Raw genomic sequence first — 18,564 nt, forward strand, 5'->3', positions numbered from 1 at the left:
ATGATTGAGACTTGTCTTGTCATTTTTCTCAATTGACACACCTCAGTCTCCCAAGTAGCCGGGACTACAGGCATGCGCCACCAAGCCCAGCTAATTTTTGTATTTTTTGTAGAGACAAGGTCTCACGTTGTTGCCCAGGCTGGTCTTGAACCCCTGAGCTCAAACAATCTGCCCATCCCAGGCTCCCAAAGTGCTGGGATTACAGGCGTGAGCCACTACACCCAGCCGAGAGAATTTTAAAACCACTAAGGAAATAGTGCCGTTGTTATGAATCAGAGACTTAATGTGCTGTTTCATGTAGTGATTCCTGTCGTTTTGCTTGCAAAGTTGGCTTCAATTATCTTGAATTATATGAACTGTCAGAAAAGCCCTACAGTAGATGATGGTAATGAAAAGACATCCTTTAGCAGACAGGAAATAGGACTGATTCACTGATGCATCTGAATTGCAATTTTTGTTTCTAAAAACCTTGTAATTAAATTCCCTGGTGAGAGCACAGTGGCCTTCATAAATGGGAAAACAGAAAAATCGAAGTAGTTCTCAAACTGTCCTGGAATCTTAAAGTTCAGGGGGCACCTGGCAGAGGGGAGCCATAGAAAGATGGCAGGAAAGGGAGGGTTAAGGTGAGGCCAAGATAAGCCAAGCAGGACTGTTCTAGTTTGTCTTTTTTATTTTGTTCTTAAGAAAACTTGCTGAATGTTCTTAAGAAAACTGGCTTCAGATCTTTCGGTTTGAAAACAAAAAAGGCAATAAAATGAAACACCCGATGTGTCCTCTGCCCTTCCCCAGCCCTCCTGCCTCTACCTGCCGTGGGTGAGCACTCTTCAGGGTGCCTGGTGGAGAGGCCCTTGCCCTCCCCTGCATGGAGCTAGGGTGGCCTTAGGCCAATAACCATCAAAGAACTCAGGCCCTCAGTTCAGTGACCTGGGGGAGCAGGAGGGAACTGGGTCCAGTCACCAGCCATGGGCATGAGCTTGGATGCAGAGGCTCCAGGGGAGCTTTCAGATGAGACTGCAGCCCTGGCTGACACTGCACTACGATCTCACGAGAACGTGAGCCCGAGGAAGGGGCTTCTCCCCGGGTGGGATGTCCTGCCTCAAAGCTGAATGCTCTGCTGCTGCTGTCAGTGCTGTGTTTTGAGGGGGATGCCCCGTGCTGCACTGACCAGCTCTAACCTTGGGGACTCTGCAGCCCTGGTCATGTCCCGGGGACCCCTTTGAGGTGACCTTTCAGCACAGGTACTGGGCGGGTACCCACCCCCCAGCCTCTGCCAGACCTTGCGGAAGAGGCACACACCCCTCTTTGCCGCACTGCGGACCCGCCCAGGTACTGGGGCACTTGGTCATGCGGGGGCTGCGACCATTACTGGGATGAGGCCTGAACTCCCGGTGGAGACCCCTTTCCCAAGCCTGCACTTCCCGGAGCCCTGGGACCTCCCAGAGTCCTCTTGACCTATGTGGCTCTGCTTGTGCAGGTTAGAAACTTCTAGTTCAGCTTCCCTGGCTTAGCCCTGCCGGTTTTTCTGCTGAATGCCCAGAGAATTGGGGGACCCATGGCGCCCCTCCCTCTGCCCACCCCTTCCCTGCCTGCCCGCCCACGAGGCTCAGCCACGCAGCAGCTGTAGGACTTTTCACCTGGCCCTCACCTGTGGGGCCTCCGCCTCGTCCTCAGCTCTCCCTGTGGATTGACCACAAAGTGGTCACTCAGAGTCCCTCAGGGATGGTTTCAGCGCTTCACCGGCCTCCCTTCCCCACCCTGCAACCTTCAAAGCCCGAGCGCACGCCTCGCACGTGCTATTCCCAACAGAGAAAAATGTGACCCCATCCACGTCCTGCCCCAGACACCCAGGAGCTGCAGTCCTCTCCTCTTTCCGCGGAGTGGAAGCTTCTCCAGGGCTTGAGATGCCCACCTTCCCAGCGACTCCTGCCCGGCAGACTCCGATTCCGAACCCATTCTGTCCTCATGGCCCCTTTCCGGCCCCATCTCCCCTGCCCATCTCCTGAGACCTAAGGCCCCTAGGCTCCTGAGCGGGCCCCAGCAGGGCCCCTGAGCCCCATGATTCTGCACTGCCTGGGCCTTCCCGCCGGAGCCCACCCTGGCCCTTCCCTCCTGCCCCCCAACAGGAGGCCGAGCTGCCCTCAGGGGCCTCTTCATGGTGTGCAGGTGCCCCCCACCCCGGCCTCCCCTCCCTGATGGCCTCTCTGCCTCTCCCCTCCCCCACGGCCCCTCCCTCCACCCTTCCCCATGGCTTCTGATCCTCCCCCCTCCCCAAGCGCCTGCTCTTCCATCCATTCTCCAGATCTGCGCATCACACACATAACATTCACACACATGCATACATTCACACCCACACAAGTCACACGTTCACACACGCACACACATTCATCCACACATGTACAAGTCACACGACATTCACACAAGTGCATACATCCGTACCCACACAAGTCACATTCACACATGCACATTCATCCACACATGTACAAGTCACACATTAACACAAGTGCATACATTCACACATCCACACCCACATGTCACGTAACATTCACCCACGCACACACGTTTATCCACACATACACAAGTCACACATTCACATACCTGCGTTCACACACATCCACAGATACACGTCACACTCGCACACATGCCCACACCTCGACACAACACCCACATGCAGCATTCACATCCACACATGCACGTCACACACATGTTCACACGTGCACACACATAACACAAGTCTCACTACAACCACTCATGCACACCAGCCACACATATAAAACATTCACATCTGCACACATGCATTCATAAACGTCACACACAGCATTTACACATGAACAGCAGCCACACACATTTACACACATCCACATGCATCACACATACACATCTGCGCACACGTCACACAAATCAGCATTCACACGTGCACCACATCCACATCCACACACATCACGTACATTCACATATAAACATTCACACATTCACACACACCAGGTTCCCACTCACAACACTCACACTTCCCTTCACATTCCCATACACGCATCTGCACACTCACACATTCCCGACACACTTCCCTCCACATTCCCCCCACATTCCCACACTGACACTCTCAAACCCCCACAGTCCTTGCACACATTGGCACACTCACATTCATACACGGACACACATCCTCATGCTCACTCATGCATTTGCACACACTGATACGCATCATCACACACTCGCACGCTCAGGGTCTCCCTGGCTGCAGCTGTGTCCGGGGTCACTGTTCACGTTGCTCAGTGCAGACACTTGGGGTGGTGTCTACCTACAGCTCCCAGCTCCAGCCCTGCCCTGCCGCAGCCCCCACTACCCTCCCACTGCCCCGGGACCCCCATTCGCCCCAACCCCGGCTGCGGTTCCCCCAAGCAGAGCCGCGCTGGAACCGCCCGGCTCAGCCCCCTCCACCGGCACCTGCGCCCCTCCCCCGGTTCCCGCCCTCCCGATGGCTCCTCCCCTTCCACCCGCTGCCTGTTTCTTGACTCGCCTTTTTCCGGGAAACTCTTCAATGTTTCCCACGTTCTGTCTCGAAATTATTCTACCTTTTTCTCGTCCTTAATAAAACCCCAAAAACCCAACCTATGGAAAAGTCAAAAAGGGTAATTCAATGAATACCCAGTCTACATTTTCCAGTATTTATCACTAGTTGCTTAGATCTCATCATTCGAAACATTCCAGCACTTCTCTCACTGTGGCCTGCAGAACCCCGGGGTCCCCAGGACCCCATTTCAGGGGTCCCCAAGATCAAAACGGTCTCATTACCAAGATGTGACTTGCCTTTTTCAGTGTTGACATCTGCACTGTGAGGGTTCAAAAGAAACTGTGGGTAAAGCTACTAGCACCTTAGCAAAAACGGCCCCGACCTGGTCACCTTTATATTCTTCACTGCTGTGCAGTCAAAAAAAGAAAAAAGTCAATTTCATTTAAGAATGCCCTCAATGCAGCAAAAATGAGTAAATTTTGACAGCACGCATTCTGTGTGATGTAAAGAAAGTGTGCGTAAAGGATTTGTTGTGTACGGTTGTCTCCAGGAAAAGCACATCTCTGGCTGATTGTGCGATAAGTGTATCCAGTTGCTTTTTCAGAAACGTCATTTTCATTTGAAATAATGATTGACAAGCTATGTGATTTTTTAAAAAAATAACAAGGTTATAATGCAATGGCTCAAGCCTGTAATCCCTGCACTTTAGGAGGCCAAGGTGGGAGGATTGCTTGAGGTCAGGAGTTCGAGACAGCCTGGGTAAAATAGTGAGACCCCATGTCAAAAAAAAAAAAAAAAAAAAAAAAATTAGCTGGGCATGGCGGTGCACTACTGTAGTCCCAGCTACCTTCAAGGCTGAGTCAGGAGGATCCCTTGAGCCCAAGAGGTCAAGGCTGCAAGGAGCCAAAATCACATCACTGCACTCCAGCTTGTGCGACAGAGTGAGACCCTGCCTCCACTTAAAAAAAAAAAACAAAAACAAAGAAATTAACCCAGTGAACCTTCTACTTCAAGGAAAACTGACAGTATTTGTGTCCAGTGATAAAATTTGAGTTTTTCAGCGTAAGTCAGAATGTTGTAAAACTTATATCCAGTACCATGTGCTTGACAATTTCCAACTTTTGACTTTCCTGAGATTATTGGTGATCAATGTTTTATTTATTTTTAGAGATGGAGTCTTGCTCTGTCACCCAGTTTGGAGTGCAGTGGCGTGATCTCGGCTTACTGCAACCTCTGCCTCCCGGGTTCAAGTGATTCTCCTGCCTCAGCCTCCCAAGTAGCTGGGATTACAGGTGCGTGCCACCACACCCAGCTATTTTTTTTTTTATTTTTAGTAGAAATGGGGTTTCACCGTGTTAGCCAGGATGGTCTCTATCTCCTGACCTCATGATCCGCCCGCCTCGGCCTCCCAAAGTGCTGGGATTACAGGCGTGAGCCACTGTGCCTGGCCGGTGATCAATGTTTTCATATTAATGAAAGTTTCAACACTTGAAAGACTTGCAGAAGTCAGTTAAAAGATCTTTCCCAAGCAAATAATGCATAAAGTTACAAAATTACGCATGGGTTAAAGGTCCTTTCTAAGTGAAAGATAGATGGACTCTACTGCAACCTGATACAAGAAGCTCACTGATGTGGGTCCTGATTCAACATTGCAACTGGCCTTTAAGAAACTACTGTTACTGGACTGAAGGTCTTGACTGCGAGTTGTCCAAGTTCCTGGTGCAGTTGAATAAACACACAAAGCAATAAAAGAAGGAAACAACGAAAGAAGCAAAAAAAAGCGCAGATTTATTGTAGCAAAAGTACACTCCACAGAATGGGAGCCAACTTGAGCCAGGCTCAAGAGTCACTAAGCTAAAGAATTTGGTAACTAACACCCCTAGGTGCCCTTTAGAGGCCTCCAATTGGCTGCATCCTATGACAGATTGGCTTGCAACCAATCAGGCTGAAGCAGAGACTGTCTTATCACAGGTAGGAGACTGTGGCCTGAGTGCTGCCTCATCTCGCCTAGAACTGGCTGTACCTGCTGTTCTTTTGCTTATGCCTTAGCGCTTGGTTACCCTAACTTCCTATTCTCCTGCCCCACGACCACTACAGAGTTTGGGCGTGGCATCAAGCACTCACAATTAACTGCAAAGACGAGTCAAATATCCCTTTTTGCAATTACCTATCTGTGTAAGGCCAGATTTTCTCCACATACTTCAACCAAAAATTTATTTAGGTATTCTATCTCCAAGTAATGTTTTATAGTTTTCAGTGTAGAGGTCTTGAACATCTTAAGATAATTTCCTAGGTATGCTATGGTTCGGGTGTCACTGTAAATGGGTTTTATTTCATATTCCAATTGTTTCTACTAGAACAAACGAATGCATGCATGGGAAAGTATCTTCAGGCCAAAAAGGCTAAGACTCAGGGAGCTATTCTTTCAGTATAAACGTCAATTCTGGTGGACACAGAAAAACCTATTCTCAATGTTAAAATGACAACCATATTTTTTAATACAGCATTTTTCTTTCAAGTCCTAAAAATACCCCAAAAACACTTGTCTCAAATAAATACAAAGTAGACAGACTAATGCACCTCTACATACCCACTACCCAGCTTTAACATCAGCTCGCACCAACTGTTTGATCCTTGTCTCCACTCACCAGGGAGCATGGGCTCCACTCATATTTTTATATTTTGAAGCAAATTCCAGGCATAGTATTAATTCCATCATCACCATTTCCTTATGTATCGCTAAATAAGAACTGAATATACTAGTGTAAATGACTCTAAACTAGAATATGACAAACTACTTCAGTCATCCACTCGTGTGTGGATGTTGCCCTACTTTAGGTTCTGTGCAATATTTTTGTTCCTAAGCAGTCATATTCTGTCCAAAAATTCAAGACTAATCAAAAGTATATTTAGTGTGTTTTCAGAGATTCACTTAACGTTTTTCAGCAAATTAACTCACTATAGAATATCTGCAATACCTTAGAAAACAGTCCAAACGGGACGGCATCAAGTTTCATCTCTTAAAAACTCAGTAGTTTGGGTGGCTTCTTGGATCAGTCTGAGGCCAAATCTCAGTTGTAAGCTTGGTTACTAGTGTCTGCCATAGGATGGGGGCGGTGGCCTGGACAGCACTATGCATTCTCCTCCTGTTCTCACTGTAATTTTTGCGAAACTACCAAAGCGTAATGCTCTCTCATTGTGGTCTATTAAGTTTTTACAAGAATATGCATGATGTATTGAATGTTTTTTTTTTTTTTTTTTTTTTTTTTTTTGAGACGGAGTCTCGCTCTGTCGCTGGGGCTGGAGCGCAGTGGCCGGATCTCAGCTCACTGCAAGCTCCGCCTCCCGGGTTTACGCCATTCTCCTGCCTCAGCCTCCTGTGTAGCTGGGACTACAGGCGCCCGCCACCTCGCCCGGCTAGTTTTTTGTATTTTTTTTAGTAGAGACGGGGTTTCACCGTGTTCGCCAGGATGGTCTCGATCTCCTGACCTCGTGATCCGCCCGTCTCGGCCTCCCAAAGTGCTGGGATTACAGGCTTGAGCCACCGCGCCCGGCCGAATGTTTTAAATAACATAGATAGGCATGCCAGAATGGCTATTTTGGTGCTATTTATAACTGTAATTCATATTCCTAAAAGGCTTACATTAATGAACACTTGCTAAAACCAAAGAAGTTTAGAACATGATGGTTGTTGTCTTTTATGAAAATAAGCACCCAGGCATGATGCTGAACTGACATGCAATTCATCCTTCCTCCACAGAGGCTCAGCACCAACAGGGCCCATAAAACTAGAGTAGAAACTCAAAAATGGGAAAAAACACCCTATGAAGAGTGTCAGAAGAGTCAAGTAAAATCTTATAAGCAAAAGGAAACAATAGTCAACTCCTCCTCCCTTCCCATTCCTTCCACAGGTATCCACACCCTGCTGGCCCCCAAGCCCGGAGAGAAACCCCAGGGACAAACTGAGTGTGTGAGAGTTTTTTATTCAATTTGTGAAGGACAGTTTCAAAACAAAATGTTAGTAACACTCTTAGAACACTGGTTTGTTCATTTGACATTTTCTCTATCTGCACCAATTTTTATTACAAAAATCAAAAAAGTAAAAATTCATTACAATATTTGCACAGTATAACCACTAGTTGCCTAGACCAAAGCTAAGTTCTACAAAATCAAAAACTTAATGCAGTTTTATGAAGAGAGTAAAAATTCTCTCAGTTAACTGGATATACATAGTGGTATATATCTTAAAGCAGAAAACCCCAAAAAACAAAAACAAGGAAAAAAGAAAATACATGTCAAAAGTCAGTTAAATACTTTGACCTGACAGTTCCTACAAATAGTAACTTCCACTACATATAAAGGAATCTGTTACGTGTGGTAAAATTTCCAGAGACCAAGTAGGAAATGTGGAATTAAAAAGAGTGAATCAGAACGCAGCCCCAGGCTGGGCCTGCTTTCATGAAGCCCAAGGCAGTGATCTCCACCAAGGAGGGACCACCGTCTACAACTAAAACCTTCAACCACATGGTGATCTGCAAAGCTTCACTGAAAAAGACAAACGTTCTCTTCTTCACACAAATCACTGCAGAAATCTTTGTAAGGCTGTACCTTGCATAGGGAAATAGTTGGGTTCTGTCAAATTCTACAGAAAACAGTGGAAGCAAAAGCTTTTTAAAATGATGCCCATGTGCAAAGAGATAAATTACCAGGCACCTCATTTACCGCCCCAATTTATCTTGATCATATAACGTTTTAACAAAAGGAAAAACGGCAATATCTGGTGACAGTATTAAAAAGACAATGTTGAGACTGGCATCAGAAAAACTCCAAAAGTACATCTTATAAAAAGGACACCTCACTGTAGAAACATCTATGCACTTAGTAAGCCCTACTCATGCACAAGCAAGCAGTCGCTGGGAACTTGTCGAAGTTTACTTTTTCAGAAAGTTAAAGTATAAAAAAAAATAGTACAAGTTGTGACATTCGTTCAAATTGCTGCTACATCGGTGTTCTGAGCTGGCTACCAGGAAGGACTCCTGCATTTCCAAGAGCCAGGCCAGTGTCTCTAAGAGCCGTGGTGCAGGTGCATGGTGCCCAGCACGGCACTGTCGTACCGCTCCTGCACCTTCACAGACTTGGAATGCTCGACCACACTGTTCAGTTCCGGGATGCTTTCGGCAGTGTCCCCAAACCCGTGGTAGTGTCCGTAGTACAGGTTATCCCCAATGTCTTCCACCCAGGAAGGCCTACTGGCTATACAGCTACTTGGACTCCCGTTCAGGTGCAGAGAACCGCACAACTCAGGGTTAGCTCTCAGGGTCTTCTCTGGCTCCTCAGTCCCACTAATGCAGAGAGAACCCTGGCTACTTGGAAACGGCTGTCCTGGGGCTAATCCACTGCTAATTCCGTTAGATCCTGTCAAGCACTGGCCATTCCTGCTTTCCATCCCACTGAGCGGGGTCGTGGAGGGGAAGTCCAAATGTCCATTGATGACACATCCATTTGTCAATGTATTCGATACGGAGCTACTGTTTTTCATATCTGCATTAAGAAATACACCTGTCACCAAAATTCAGAACCAGTGAGAGAGGAGAAACTATAAAATGCTTCATTGCCATTACAATTTTAAAGAATTTTAGTTTTGGGGTTTTTTTTCCCTTTTAAACCAGTTTTTTTTCAAAGTAAAATGAATGTGCATAAGTAGACTTAATATTAAAACGTTAACAGTAGTATTTGCCTGGTAAGATAGGAAAATCACATGCATGTCAGTAGCATCGGGTAGCTCAACTGAAAAATGTAAGCTGACAAATACACTGCATGAAAAATACCAACACAGTCCTGAAAAGCCATCAATAAAGTGCTCTCATTTTAAGACTACTTTCGAGAGTGGTTTAAAAATCGCCCCTAAAAAGGTCCATCAGAACTGAGTGTAAAGTGTTCTACAGAGGGTTCCAATAGAACACAAACTTCTCTAGTTCTCAAGCGAAAATGGAAAAAAAGGTAAATTAAGCGAATTAAGGAAGCTCTTTGAACTATGTACAACAGCATCACATGAGGTTTTTAAAAAATCTCATAAATCAGGTAGGGACTGTTGACCCTTCCCCTGAGCCTCAAATCAGGGCTATTAAAAGGAACCCCTAAGTTTTTATTTTTATTTTTTTTCAGGAGCACAGAAATCTACGTAGTACTTCTGCCAAATGCCACATGAGAGCACTGGCAGGATACAGAGAAACCGGCAACCACAGCGAGGAACTGTAACTGCCAACAGTCCTCACGCTTGCAGGCCTGGGCCAACAGCACAACATGTAGTCGCTTCTTCTCAGTCCAGCAATTAAAATGACCATGGCAGCCAGGGTTTCATTAGGTTACTTTCAAAAACCACCTTTGCTGGAAAAAATGTTGATAGTTTAATCTGCATATACAGACATCTATCAAGAGGGAGATGTCTTATGGGATAAAGAGTCCATCACGGAACATCTGGGCACACCAGGACAGGCAACGACAAGTCATTCTTCTGTATACTGGAACTTGAGAATCAGTAATATTCATGTTCACAACAATTCACATAACAGTATAAGGGATGATCTAAAATTATCTCTAACTTGGTAATACTAGATTTTATCTCAATGTTCTTCACTACCAAAGCAAAGCATGATATTAAATCTAGAAGAGCTCAGTTCTAATAACTTTTAGAATAAGGACGCAGCTTAAACACATCCGATTACCCTAACACGTCACACACTGCGCGACTCTTCCCACGGAGGGCTTCCCTCCATCTCACCGCCTGCGTACCTCTGACAGAGCTTTCTGATACGTCCTGCAAGTCTTCCTGCCAATAAAGGATCACGGCTTGTTCAGTGAATGGAAACATCTAAATATTCCATTAATTATCCAGTTTTTGGATATTTAAGCAACATAGTTTTAGTAATTGCTATAAATTCTTCATAGGTCGATAGATTTTTTTCCCCCAAATTAAGTGATAGCTTTTCTATTTGGCTAAAATCCTAGACTAGAAAACATGTGTTTCAAGGACTAAATAGAAAATAAAAACAGAAATAAAACAAGTTATTTCCAGGGGAAATTCATACGATTTTTTTCAAAAACAAAGTATAAACAATGTTTTCCTAGGTGACAAAACTCAAATATGATGGCAACCCTGACAGTTGTTTATTGTATGTATAGTTTTTACTAAGAATAAAGTAAGTAGAATTTTACTTCAGTGCCCAGTTAAACTAAATCTGTTCTATTATTTAATCTCCAAATCAAGGCTGGTTGGTAAGCTCATGTTGTTACAGAGAATCTAATAAAACAGCGGGCACCTCAGACCCACCGAGGCACAGCACACACATCACAACCTCCAACGCTCTCCCTTCCTCTGCTCCCAGCTGCCGGCCAAGACCCGCACTTCCCTTCTCACTGTGTGCCTGGCCAGCCCCCGGATCCCACCAACATCCAACCACAATGCTGGGGATGAGGTTTCAGACAAGATCCTACTTCCCCCTTCCAGCCAATCCCATAGAGAAAATCGGGATTTAGAAGCAAGCACCCTACTACCCGAGTCCTTTCCAGGGGTGAGGACACTTGACCCTCCCCTGAGTCTCAAACTAGGGGCATTTAAAATGCAAAGATAGCTGTACATAGTTGTTCAAAAATGTATTCTTTGGAAATAATTTTAGCCAAACAAAAATTAGAACTTAAGTGTTTAAAGGAGAGCAGCCTTTGGTCTGATTCTCAAAGGACTATGGAGGCAGCTCCCTCAAGCTTCTAGTGGACGTGGAGTGCCATGTCCCATAAGGAAAACCTCGAGTAATCTCTAGTGATTTAACACATTGTTTATTCAGTCAGAGTGTCATAAATCAAATGACGGGAAACACGGGGTGTATGTACTTGGCATCTGGTAAATGGGATGGGCTGGGTTTTTCAAAAGTACGTTCCAGCTTGGATATAGTTTAACAAAGAATTAATGTCTGATGAATAAAGGGTGGCCACTTCTGCCAATTCAAAAGCAGGTAGCAAGGTCATTTTTAAAAAACGCAGGATTTGAGTTTTGTTATGGATCTTTAAGGTCAAATAGTCCCTGACTACAGAAAACCTATTATTTTAAATATACTAACTGATCTGAATTTCTCTACTGGGAAAAAGGTGACCCCAGCAATTCTGTAGCTTTCAGAAAGATGAACACATTTTCTTTTAACTTTAGTGAACAGAAATGATTTTTTCATGTGGGTTTGGGAACAAAATACATACTCTTTTTTTTTTCATCCCCAGTTATGAATTTTGCATAAAGACATAATAAACTCAAAAAAAAATCTACTTCTAAATATATTTACATGTTAAGAGAATGGCTAAAAATGTTTTTGTAGTTACCTGAATAAAAGAGCAGCAGAAAAAAAGCAATAGCTAAATGGACAAATCATTTTAGATATTCTAAATGCTATAAGAACTGAGCTTCTTCTGCCTTTTAAAAATTGGAAATAGGAATACTGTTTTAATATACTAAAAACATTAATGTATAAAATGTGTGTTGTGAAACACAGTGTTTACCATTTTAACAGACTCAGAATGAAGACCACAGAAACCAAAGCAACCAAGTCCTGGGTAAAAGATTCCATGCTGGAGTGACCGGGTGGAGTCAGAACCACACTGACTAGTTCTCAGTGTTTACTGCTAGTCGTCCTCTTTGCGGTATATTGGTTTGAAAATATTAACCGTAGCATGTTCGGTATATTCACCCAAAGGCCATATGTCAGAAAATTAAAAATGCAAACCTCATTAAAAATAAGCAAGGCACATTAAGCAACAGCTTCAAATCAGAATAGAAAGATTGCACTTACATTTTTCATGTTCATAGAATATACCCAAAACACTGATCCTTGTATCTACAAACTTGCCCAAGATATGCAAATTATAGTGTAACATTTTTAAAAAGACACTGGACAACACAGTGCAAAACATCTGAGAAAAACTCATGTTAGAAATAATACGCATACTGATTCTTGCAACGACACGGGGTCTGCATTGCTGACACAGTATATATTTCTATTTCTTTTGGTCCAACAGAACCACTCTCCTGCTGTTTGGTGTCTTCGACCATTGGATTGTTGTTGCAGCTAACAGGAAACTGTCCACTCCCACCTGTTACAACAGCAAACTCCCTATCAACGTGCATTTTGTCAGCATCGTCTTCTGTGTCGCCATTCATGAGTGGCACGGCAGAATCCAAGCTTTGAGCTGCACAGAAAACAAAGACTGTTTCAGATTCCTTTGTCCGTAACAAGATACGTGTTCAGACACACAGTTTACATTATTTTGTGTGGGCACTGAACACTTTAATCACATAAAAAAAAAATTGACAGGTCACTAATGAGCTTAGCACACGACTGAAAAACTTTTCCACAATCAAAAAAATTTATTGACATGTGCAGTGTTTTAAAGTCATGGAATTTCAGATACCTATTACAGATTTACTTGATGGCAAAAATTCTAATTTTCTGGCCATTTAGAGGACATAAAGTGGTTATATAACCTGGAAACAATTCTAAACTCCATTTTCAAATTCAGTAGACTTTAAAAACAAACAAAAATACTAAGACAATTCTTAAATTAACATACAATTAAAACAATCCTGATTTTTAAAAAATCCACCTTTTCCATTAACAAAAAAATAATGTAAAGGCTGAGAGACTCAAGACTACTATGTCAGCACTATCCCAGAGTGGCATTTGATCTGAGCACCAAAATACAGTAAAATAATTACACCAAAATACAGAAAGAGTTAGAAATGTGAAGTTAAAGCTACATGGGCACTTCACTTACAAGATTACCATCCTCTGCACTGTGGAGATGCGAATGCCCCATGTGATAAATTCTGCACAAGCACCTCCGCCTCCGAATCCTAGCAAGACTCACTTCTTACAAGCAGCTCCACGTGTCTGAACGGCTTCTAGTGTTTAAAAATGTGTTTTAAACAAAAAGGATTCTAACAAATCACTGTTACACGTTGCTTTATTCATTTACCATGGCATAAATGTTGTATCAGTTAATTTCAAAACAATCTCTCCTCTGCCCTATGACTGTATTACGATTCACCTAACCCAATTCCCTGCAGCTGTCTGAGCTGCTTAGCCCTTTTCTTTCCTATCATGAACACCACAATTAACATACTCATAAATGCATTTTTGTGTGTATTTCTGGTTAACTCAGATACTTAGAATTATTTCTGGGCCAAAGAATACACACCACAAATAGCAACTTTCAGTGCTAAATACCTCTTTCATATAAACATTTAAAAATAGGGAGAACGGAACTTTGCAGCTTGAATTAGCTCTAATTTTAGAGGCACACAACTCATTTTTGATTATACTGTATATACTAGATCTGGATTATTCTACAAAGATGCTAATGTACAGGATGAGAAACCCGATTTCTGAATTAGTATCTGGGAGAGAAACAGCAGTGTGATTTGTGTAGCTGGGGAGATTGGGGGTAGTCAGAAGTCTGAATAGGTAGGAGGCCAAAAGCCTTCTTAAAATACAGGTGCTTTAAAACCAGAGGCATTAAATGGTGGATTTTAGTCCTTACTCAAAGCTTTAAAAAATCTCCCACAGGCCAGGCTCCACTTTCACTGTGACTCAGGCATGCACTTTTAAGAGATCAGTGTGTAAGCAGGGCATCTTTTGAAAAAAAGAAAAAAAAAAAGGGCTGGGCGTGGTGGCTCATGCCTGTAATCCCAGCATTTTGGGAGGCCGAGGCAGGTGGATCACGAGGTCAAGCAATCAAGACCATCCTGGCCAACATGCTGAAACCCCGTCTCTACTAAAAATACAAAAATTAGCCGGGTGTGGTGGCGAGTGCCTGCAGTCGCAGTTACTTGGTAGGCTGAGGCAGGAGAATCACTAGAACCCGGGAGGCGGAGGTGGCAGTGAGCTGAGATCATGCCACTGTACTCCAGCCTCGTGACAGAGTGAGACTCCGTCTTAAAAAAAAAAAAAAAAAAAAAAGGGATCGTGGGGTGGTGGAAGAGCAGATCTCCCAAGTGTGCGAAAGTCGTCCCAACCTCCAGGAGCCTTCATGGCATGCATACACGGAGAACCTGCAGCCAAGAGCAGGTCAGCGTTCGCTCCTCCCACAGGCTGCAATCCTGCAAAGCCAACCACGAACACGGTTTGCACAAAAGGGTGGACTTTGATGGGAATACAATGCAGACAGCTTAAAATACCTACACACTCAATTGGCATTCAGATGCCAATGTTCCCCAGATAAAGTGACAACTAGGGGTTGCCTGCAATTTCACACCTCTGAAAAGCAGGTTAGAAAACCCCAACAGAGAAGAGCTTCACGAAAGCTGGGGTGTTTATCTTCTTCACTAGGTCCAGTACCTAGCATAGTACTCACAACAGATGAAGCCCACTCACTAGCCAGGAGAAACAAAAACACAAGGTAAACAAAAACAAATGATCAGTAGCCGGCGCAGCCTGTAATACAACCCGAGGAATCACAACCATCCAGGCAGGCCTGGCCGTGCCAGGTGCAGGTGCAGGAGGCGCCACTAGGCGGCCGTTAGAGCCGTGCCAAGGGCAGCCCAGGGAAAAGAAAGCGGGCAAAACACTAGCTCCCAGCAATTCATCCTGTAACTAGAAGGCTCACAGCGGCCAGGGACCTCTCAGAAACTGCTCCATTGAGTAGCCACATCTTTTACTAATGCAGATGGTTTCTCTAACAAAACAGGGTAAGAATGAAAGGCTTCCATCTTTTACCAAGCAAGATTCCGATTGTGGGAATCATGCCAACAGACACCCTAGAATTTCATTCTATCTCCATAGATATGGCCTCTCTATACAGTGTAGTTCCCACAACCAGCTGTCCCAGAGCCTTGGGTAATGCTGTTTCATGAGTGCCGCCTTCATTCCTAGTAGCTATACATAAGTTCTCAATTGGCTGGTACAGATACTAAGCCTGCAATTTTCTCTTTAAATTATGCTGTAAGCCATAAAATTGAAACTGGCCTCTCAAAATTTGAAGAACATTGGATTTGGACCCATTTCCTCCCACAACCAAGACCCTGCCAACTGTGGCATTTGCTCCCACACACCTGTTGCCACTGCTGAAGGAATCAATTACATCTTGCATTTGAGAAAGGTGGCCTGTACAATTTCAGAAAAACATGTCTTCCAAGGTCATCAGTTTACTCAGGAAGCACTATCCTTTCCTATCTTCCTATTGACTCTTAAACAATGATTATTTCTGAAAATGTTAGCAAGACCACTTTTTACAAAGGGTCTTTACTTGACTAAAAGCAGGTGTCTGTTGGGAAGACAGGCTTCTAGTACACCTGAGACACAACGTTCAGGATGGAAACCTACCTAGGACTAGCTCAAAACCTCCAGCCTCCCTGCTCACAAATACAGCCATGTCCAGGTGTGGTCACTGCCTGACCTCCTAAGTGAGAACTAAAGCCAGTAGAGCATGCCTCTGGCTGAGAAACCCACATTCCTGACCCTGGGGGACACACAGAGATGCTCCACTTGGGGCTGATGCCCAGGGCAACTAAACAGTCTGCATTTGTATTTTCATCTGAAATTTGGGGGTTGCACAAAACCCCTAAAGGCAGTTCCCAGTAACTGCAACTATGAGCTATTCAGGATCCAGCAGCTTGAAACCATGAAAAAAGTCTTAGTTTCAAGTTCGGGAAGGTCTGCCGCATTACAGAAGTAACGCACCTGGACATCAAGGTCGTGCCACTACAGAGGCTTGTGGGAGTGCTGGCCAGGTGAAGACACTGCGGGGGCTCCACTCATACCCACACACAGGGAAACAGGACTGTAACTGACAGGCATGCCTGCAGATACATCTAAGGTTTAGGAAAAATGCCTGATCATAACTTTAATCTTACATTAAAAAAAAAAAAAAGGCACTCTATGAACAGTCATATTTTGGGATATAGGGGCTCCAATCAGCCAACAGGACATTACTCCCAAGACCCGAGCCATACTGGTTATATTTCCCAAGAGTAAAGCAGGAGACATGTTACAAGTCAAAAACTGCCAAGTAGTTTCACACAATGAACTTAGGTGAAGCTTGAGAACATGACCTAGACTTGTAATCTACCTTTTACTGTGCCTCTAGGTGCTGTGTGGGTCCCAGGTGTTGACCCACAACCCTTGAATTGTGGCCAAAAGGCCCAGGACCCCTCCCGCCTGTGGCCTTTCCACTGAACTGAGTGCATCCTGCTGTTGCTTCCGCTGGGGAAGCCTCAATGTCCTCTCATTAAAGCAGCAAGGAAAGATGCTTTGCCTTCCCGGTTTCCCACCAGTCATTACCTGGAACTACTGTTTGTTCTGCTGTAGAGCACATTTTACTCAACTTTTTAAGGTCCTGTTAAAACCAAAATGTTTTTCTATTACAAGGTGACCTTTTGTGGGACCCACCAGGGCCCAGATTCCAGCAGTGCAGAGGGCTGGGATGACTCCAGGCAGCAGGAAGCAGCAGCAACCAAGGACAGAGGAAGGCAGTGAGCGCTCTGGACAGACTAGGGCGGACTGGAGGTTTGGCTCAAATACAAAAGCAGCTTGTGATCAAGTGTGCCAGTCTTGGTTTTGCTTCCCACTGGGGTGTCCACAACTGTGCTGAGGACAACTCAGGCCCGTTAAGTTTGCTCAAATGGAGACGTTTAACAGTGGAAAACGCAGACACTGTCTGGACTGGAAGTAATTCAGACTGTATTTCAAGACGTCACATCTTCAGGGATCAACAAAAAACAATCATTCCTTATTTGAACACAATTAGGTAGGTGTGTTCTATCATCCTGGCCAAATTTTTATAAACAAATATACTGCAAATTTGAAAACAGTAAGGATGTCAGCAGTTACAGTGCTCTAATATGTAACTAAACTACAAGGAACTAAATTACAAATTTACCCCTGGGAGGCATTTTATTTCCTCTCAAGTTTCAAGCAATTACCATCTATCATTTAACAAACCAGCCGGTCATATCTGCCCTCCTTTACCAATAGTCTTTAACCCTGTTCAACACGAACAGTTAAGGACAAAAGGCAGAGATCCTTTATCCAGGTTAAATCCATTCTGGGAAAGTGTTAACACTTTCCACCAGTAACTTTACCTCTATATCATCAGGTTGTAGATATTTCTTTCTGTAAGGTGTTTTTATATTCAATACCTTCACAGTATGAATGAGATTCTACAATCAATAATATGCCTATGATTAAAACCGAGCTGTTAAGTCAGTTTAACGCTTGAGATCTGCTGTCACCACAGCCTACTTCTGGGGCAAATGTTGTCCCAATTGTGAAATTGAAGTTATTGGGTCAGTTTTTAAATTCACACTGTGTTCCCCCACTTCTTCCCCACAACTCTTGAGCTCCATCCAAAACAATTATCAATCAGCAAAATGAAGTTTTCACTCATGGAAGGGACTGGCATTCTTTTCTAACCAGGATCACTGAAAAACTTGACAAGTTTCCAAGGAGTACATATAAAAATAATTGCATTGGGTTATTCCTGAAGATTAACCAAGAACACTAGCAAACCTGAACTCAGTTTTATACAGTGCAGCTGGAATCCCGACGCCCATGCGTCATACCATCAGAGCAAATGATTGATAAACAGAAAACAAAAATGTAAAGACTGATACTTCCTTGCGCCATCTAAAATGAACGAAATCCCACACTGGGTAAAGTATTATCCCAAGATACTTTCCATCAAAACAAACTGCTTAAGTAACTGTGGATTGTATTTCACCCTCCAGAGTTCATGTCTACACCTATTATATGTTCTGACTAAACTGCATTTGATACAGATGCAAATAACTTTATGAAAGTTAAAGTCTGACTTCTTGTAGCATAACTTCCAAGACAGGTAATATTCAAGCAATACGAAAGGCCAAGTCTTTATTCTTCACTTGAGATCTTTTAGATCAGTTTCCAAAAGAAAATTCCTCCAATTTAAAATACTTGAAGGTAGTTTACTAAAAGCAGAGATACTACTTTTTGTGGGGAAGAGTGGTTAACATTCAGACAAGTGTTTTGGCTTTTTTTTAAGAG

The 18,564-nt window shown here is 43.9% G+C and overlaps 1 protein-coding gene across 6 annotated transcripts in view; it reads right to left on the minus strand.

Moving 5' to 3' along the window:
- Window positions 1-7,472: 7,472 nt before the first annotated feature.
- Window positions 7,473-18,564, minus strand: part of ANKRD10 (ankyrin repeat domain 10) — a 36,157-nt gene continuing 25,065 nt past the window's right edge. For 2 of the 6 annotated variants that reach the window (XR_013407573.1, XM_028837092.2), the window contains 2 exons: window positions 12,641-12,736; window positions 7,473-9,064 (listed from right to left, as the gene is read on the minus strand). Coding sequence is in view for 2 of the 6 variants with exons in the window: in XM_028837092.2 (XP_028692925.1) it covers window positions 8,571-9,064; window positions 12,641-12,736 (590 nt within the window). In the remaining 4 variants the exon portion in view is untranslated. 6 annotated transcript variants of the gene reach the window in all.

The sequence above is a fragment of the Macaca mulatta genome, chromosome 17 (genome assembly GCF_049350105.2).
Source record: "Macaca mulatta isolate MMU2019108-1 chromosome 17, T2T-MMU8v2.0, whole genome shotgun sequence".
NCBI lineage: Eukaryota > Metazoa > Chordata > Mammalia > Primates > Cercopithecidae > Macaca > Macaca mulatta.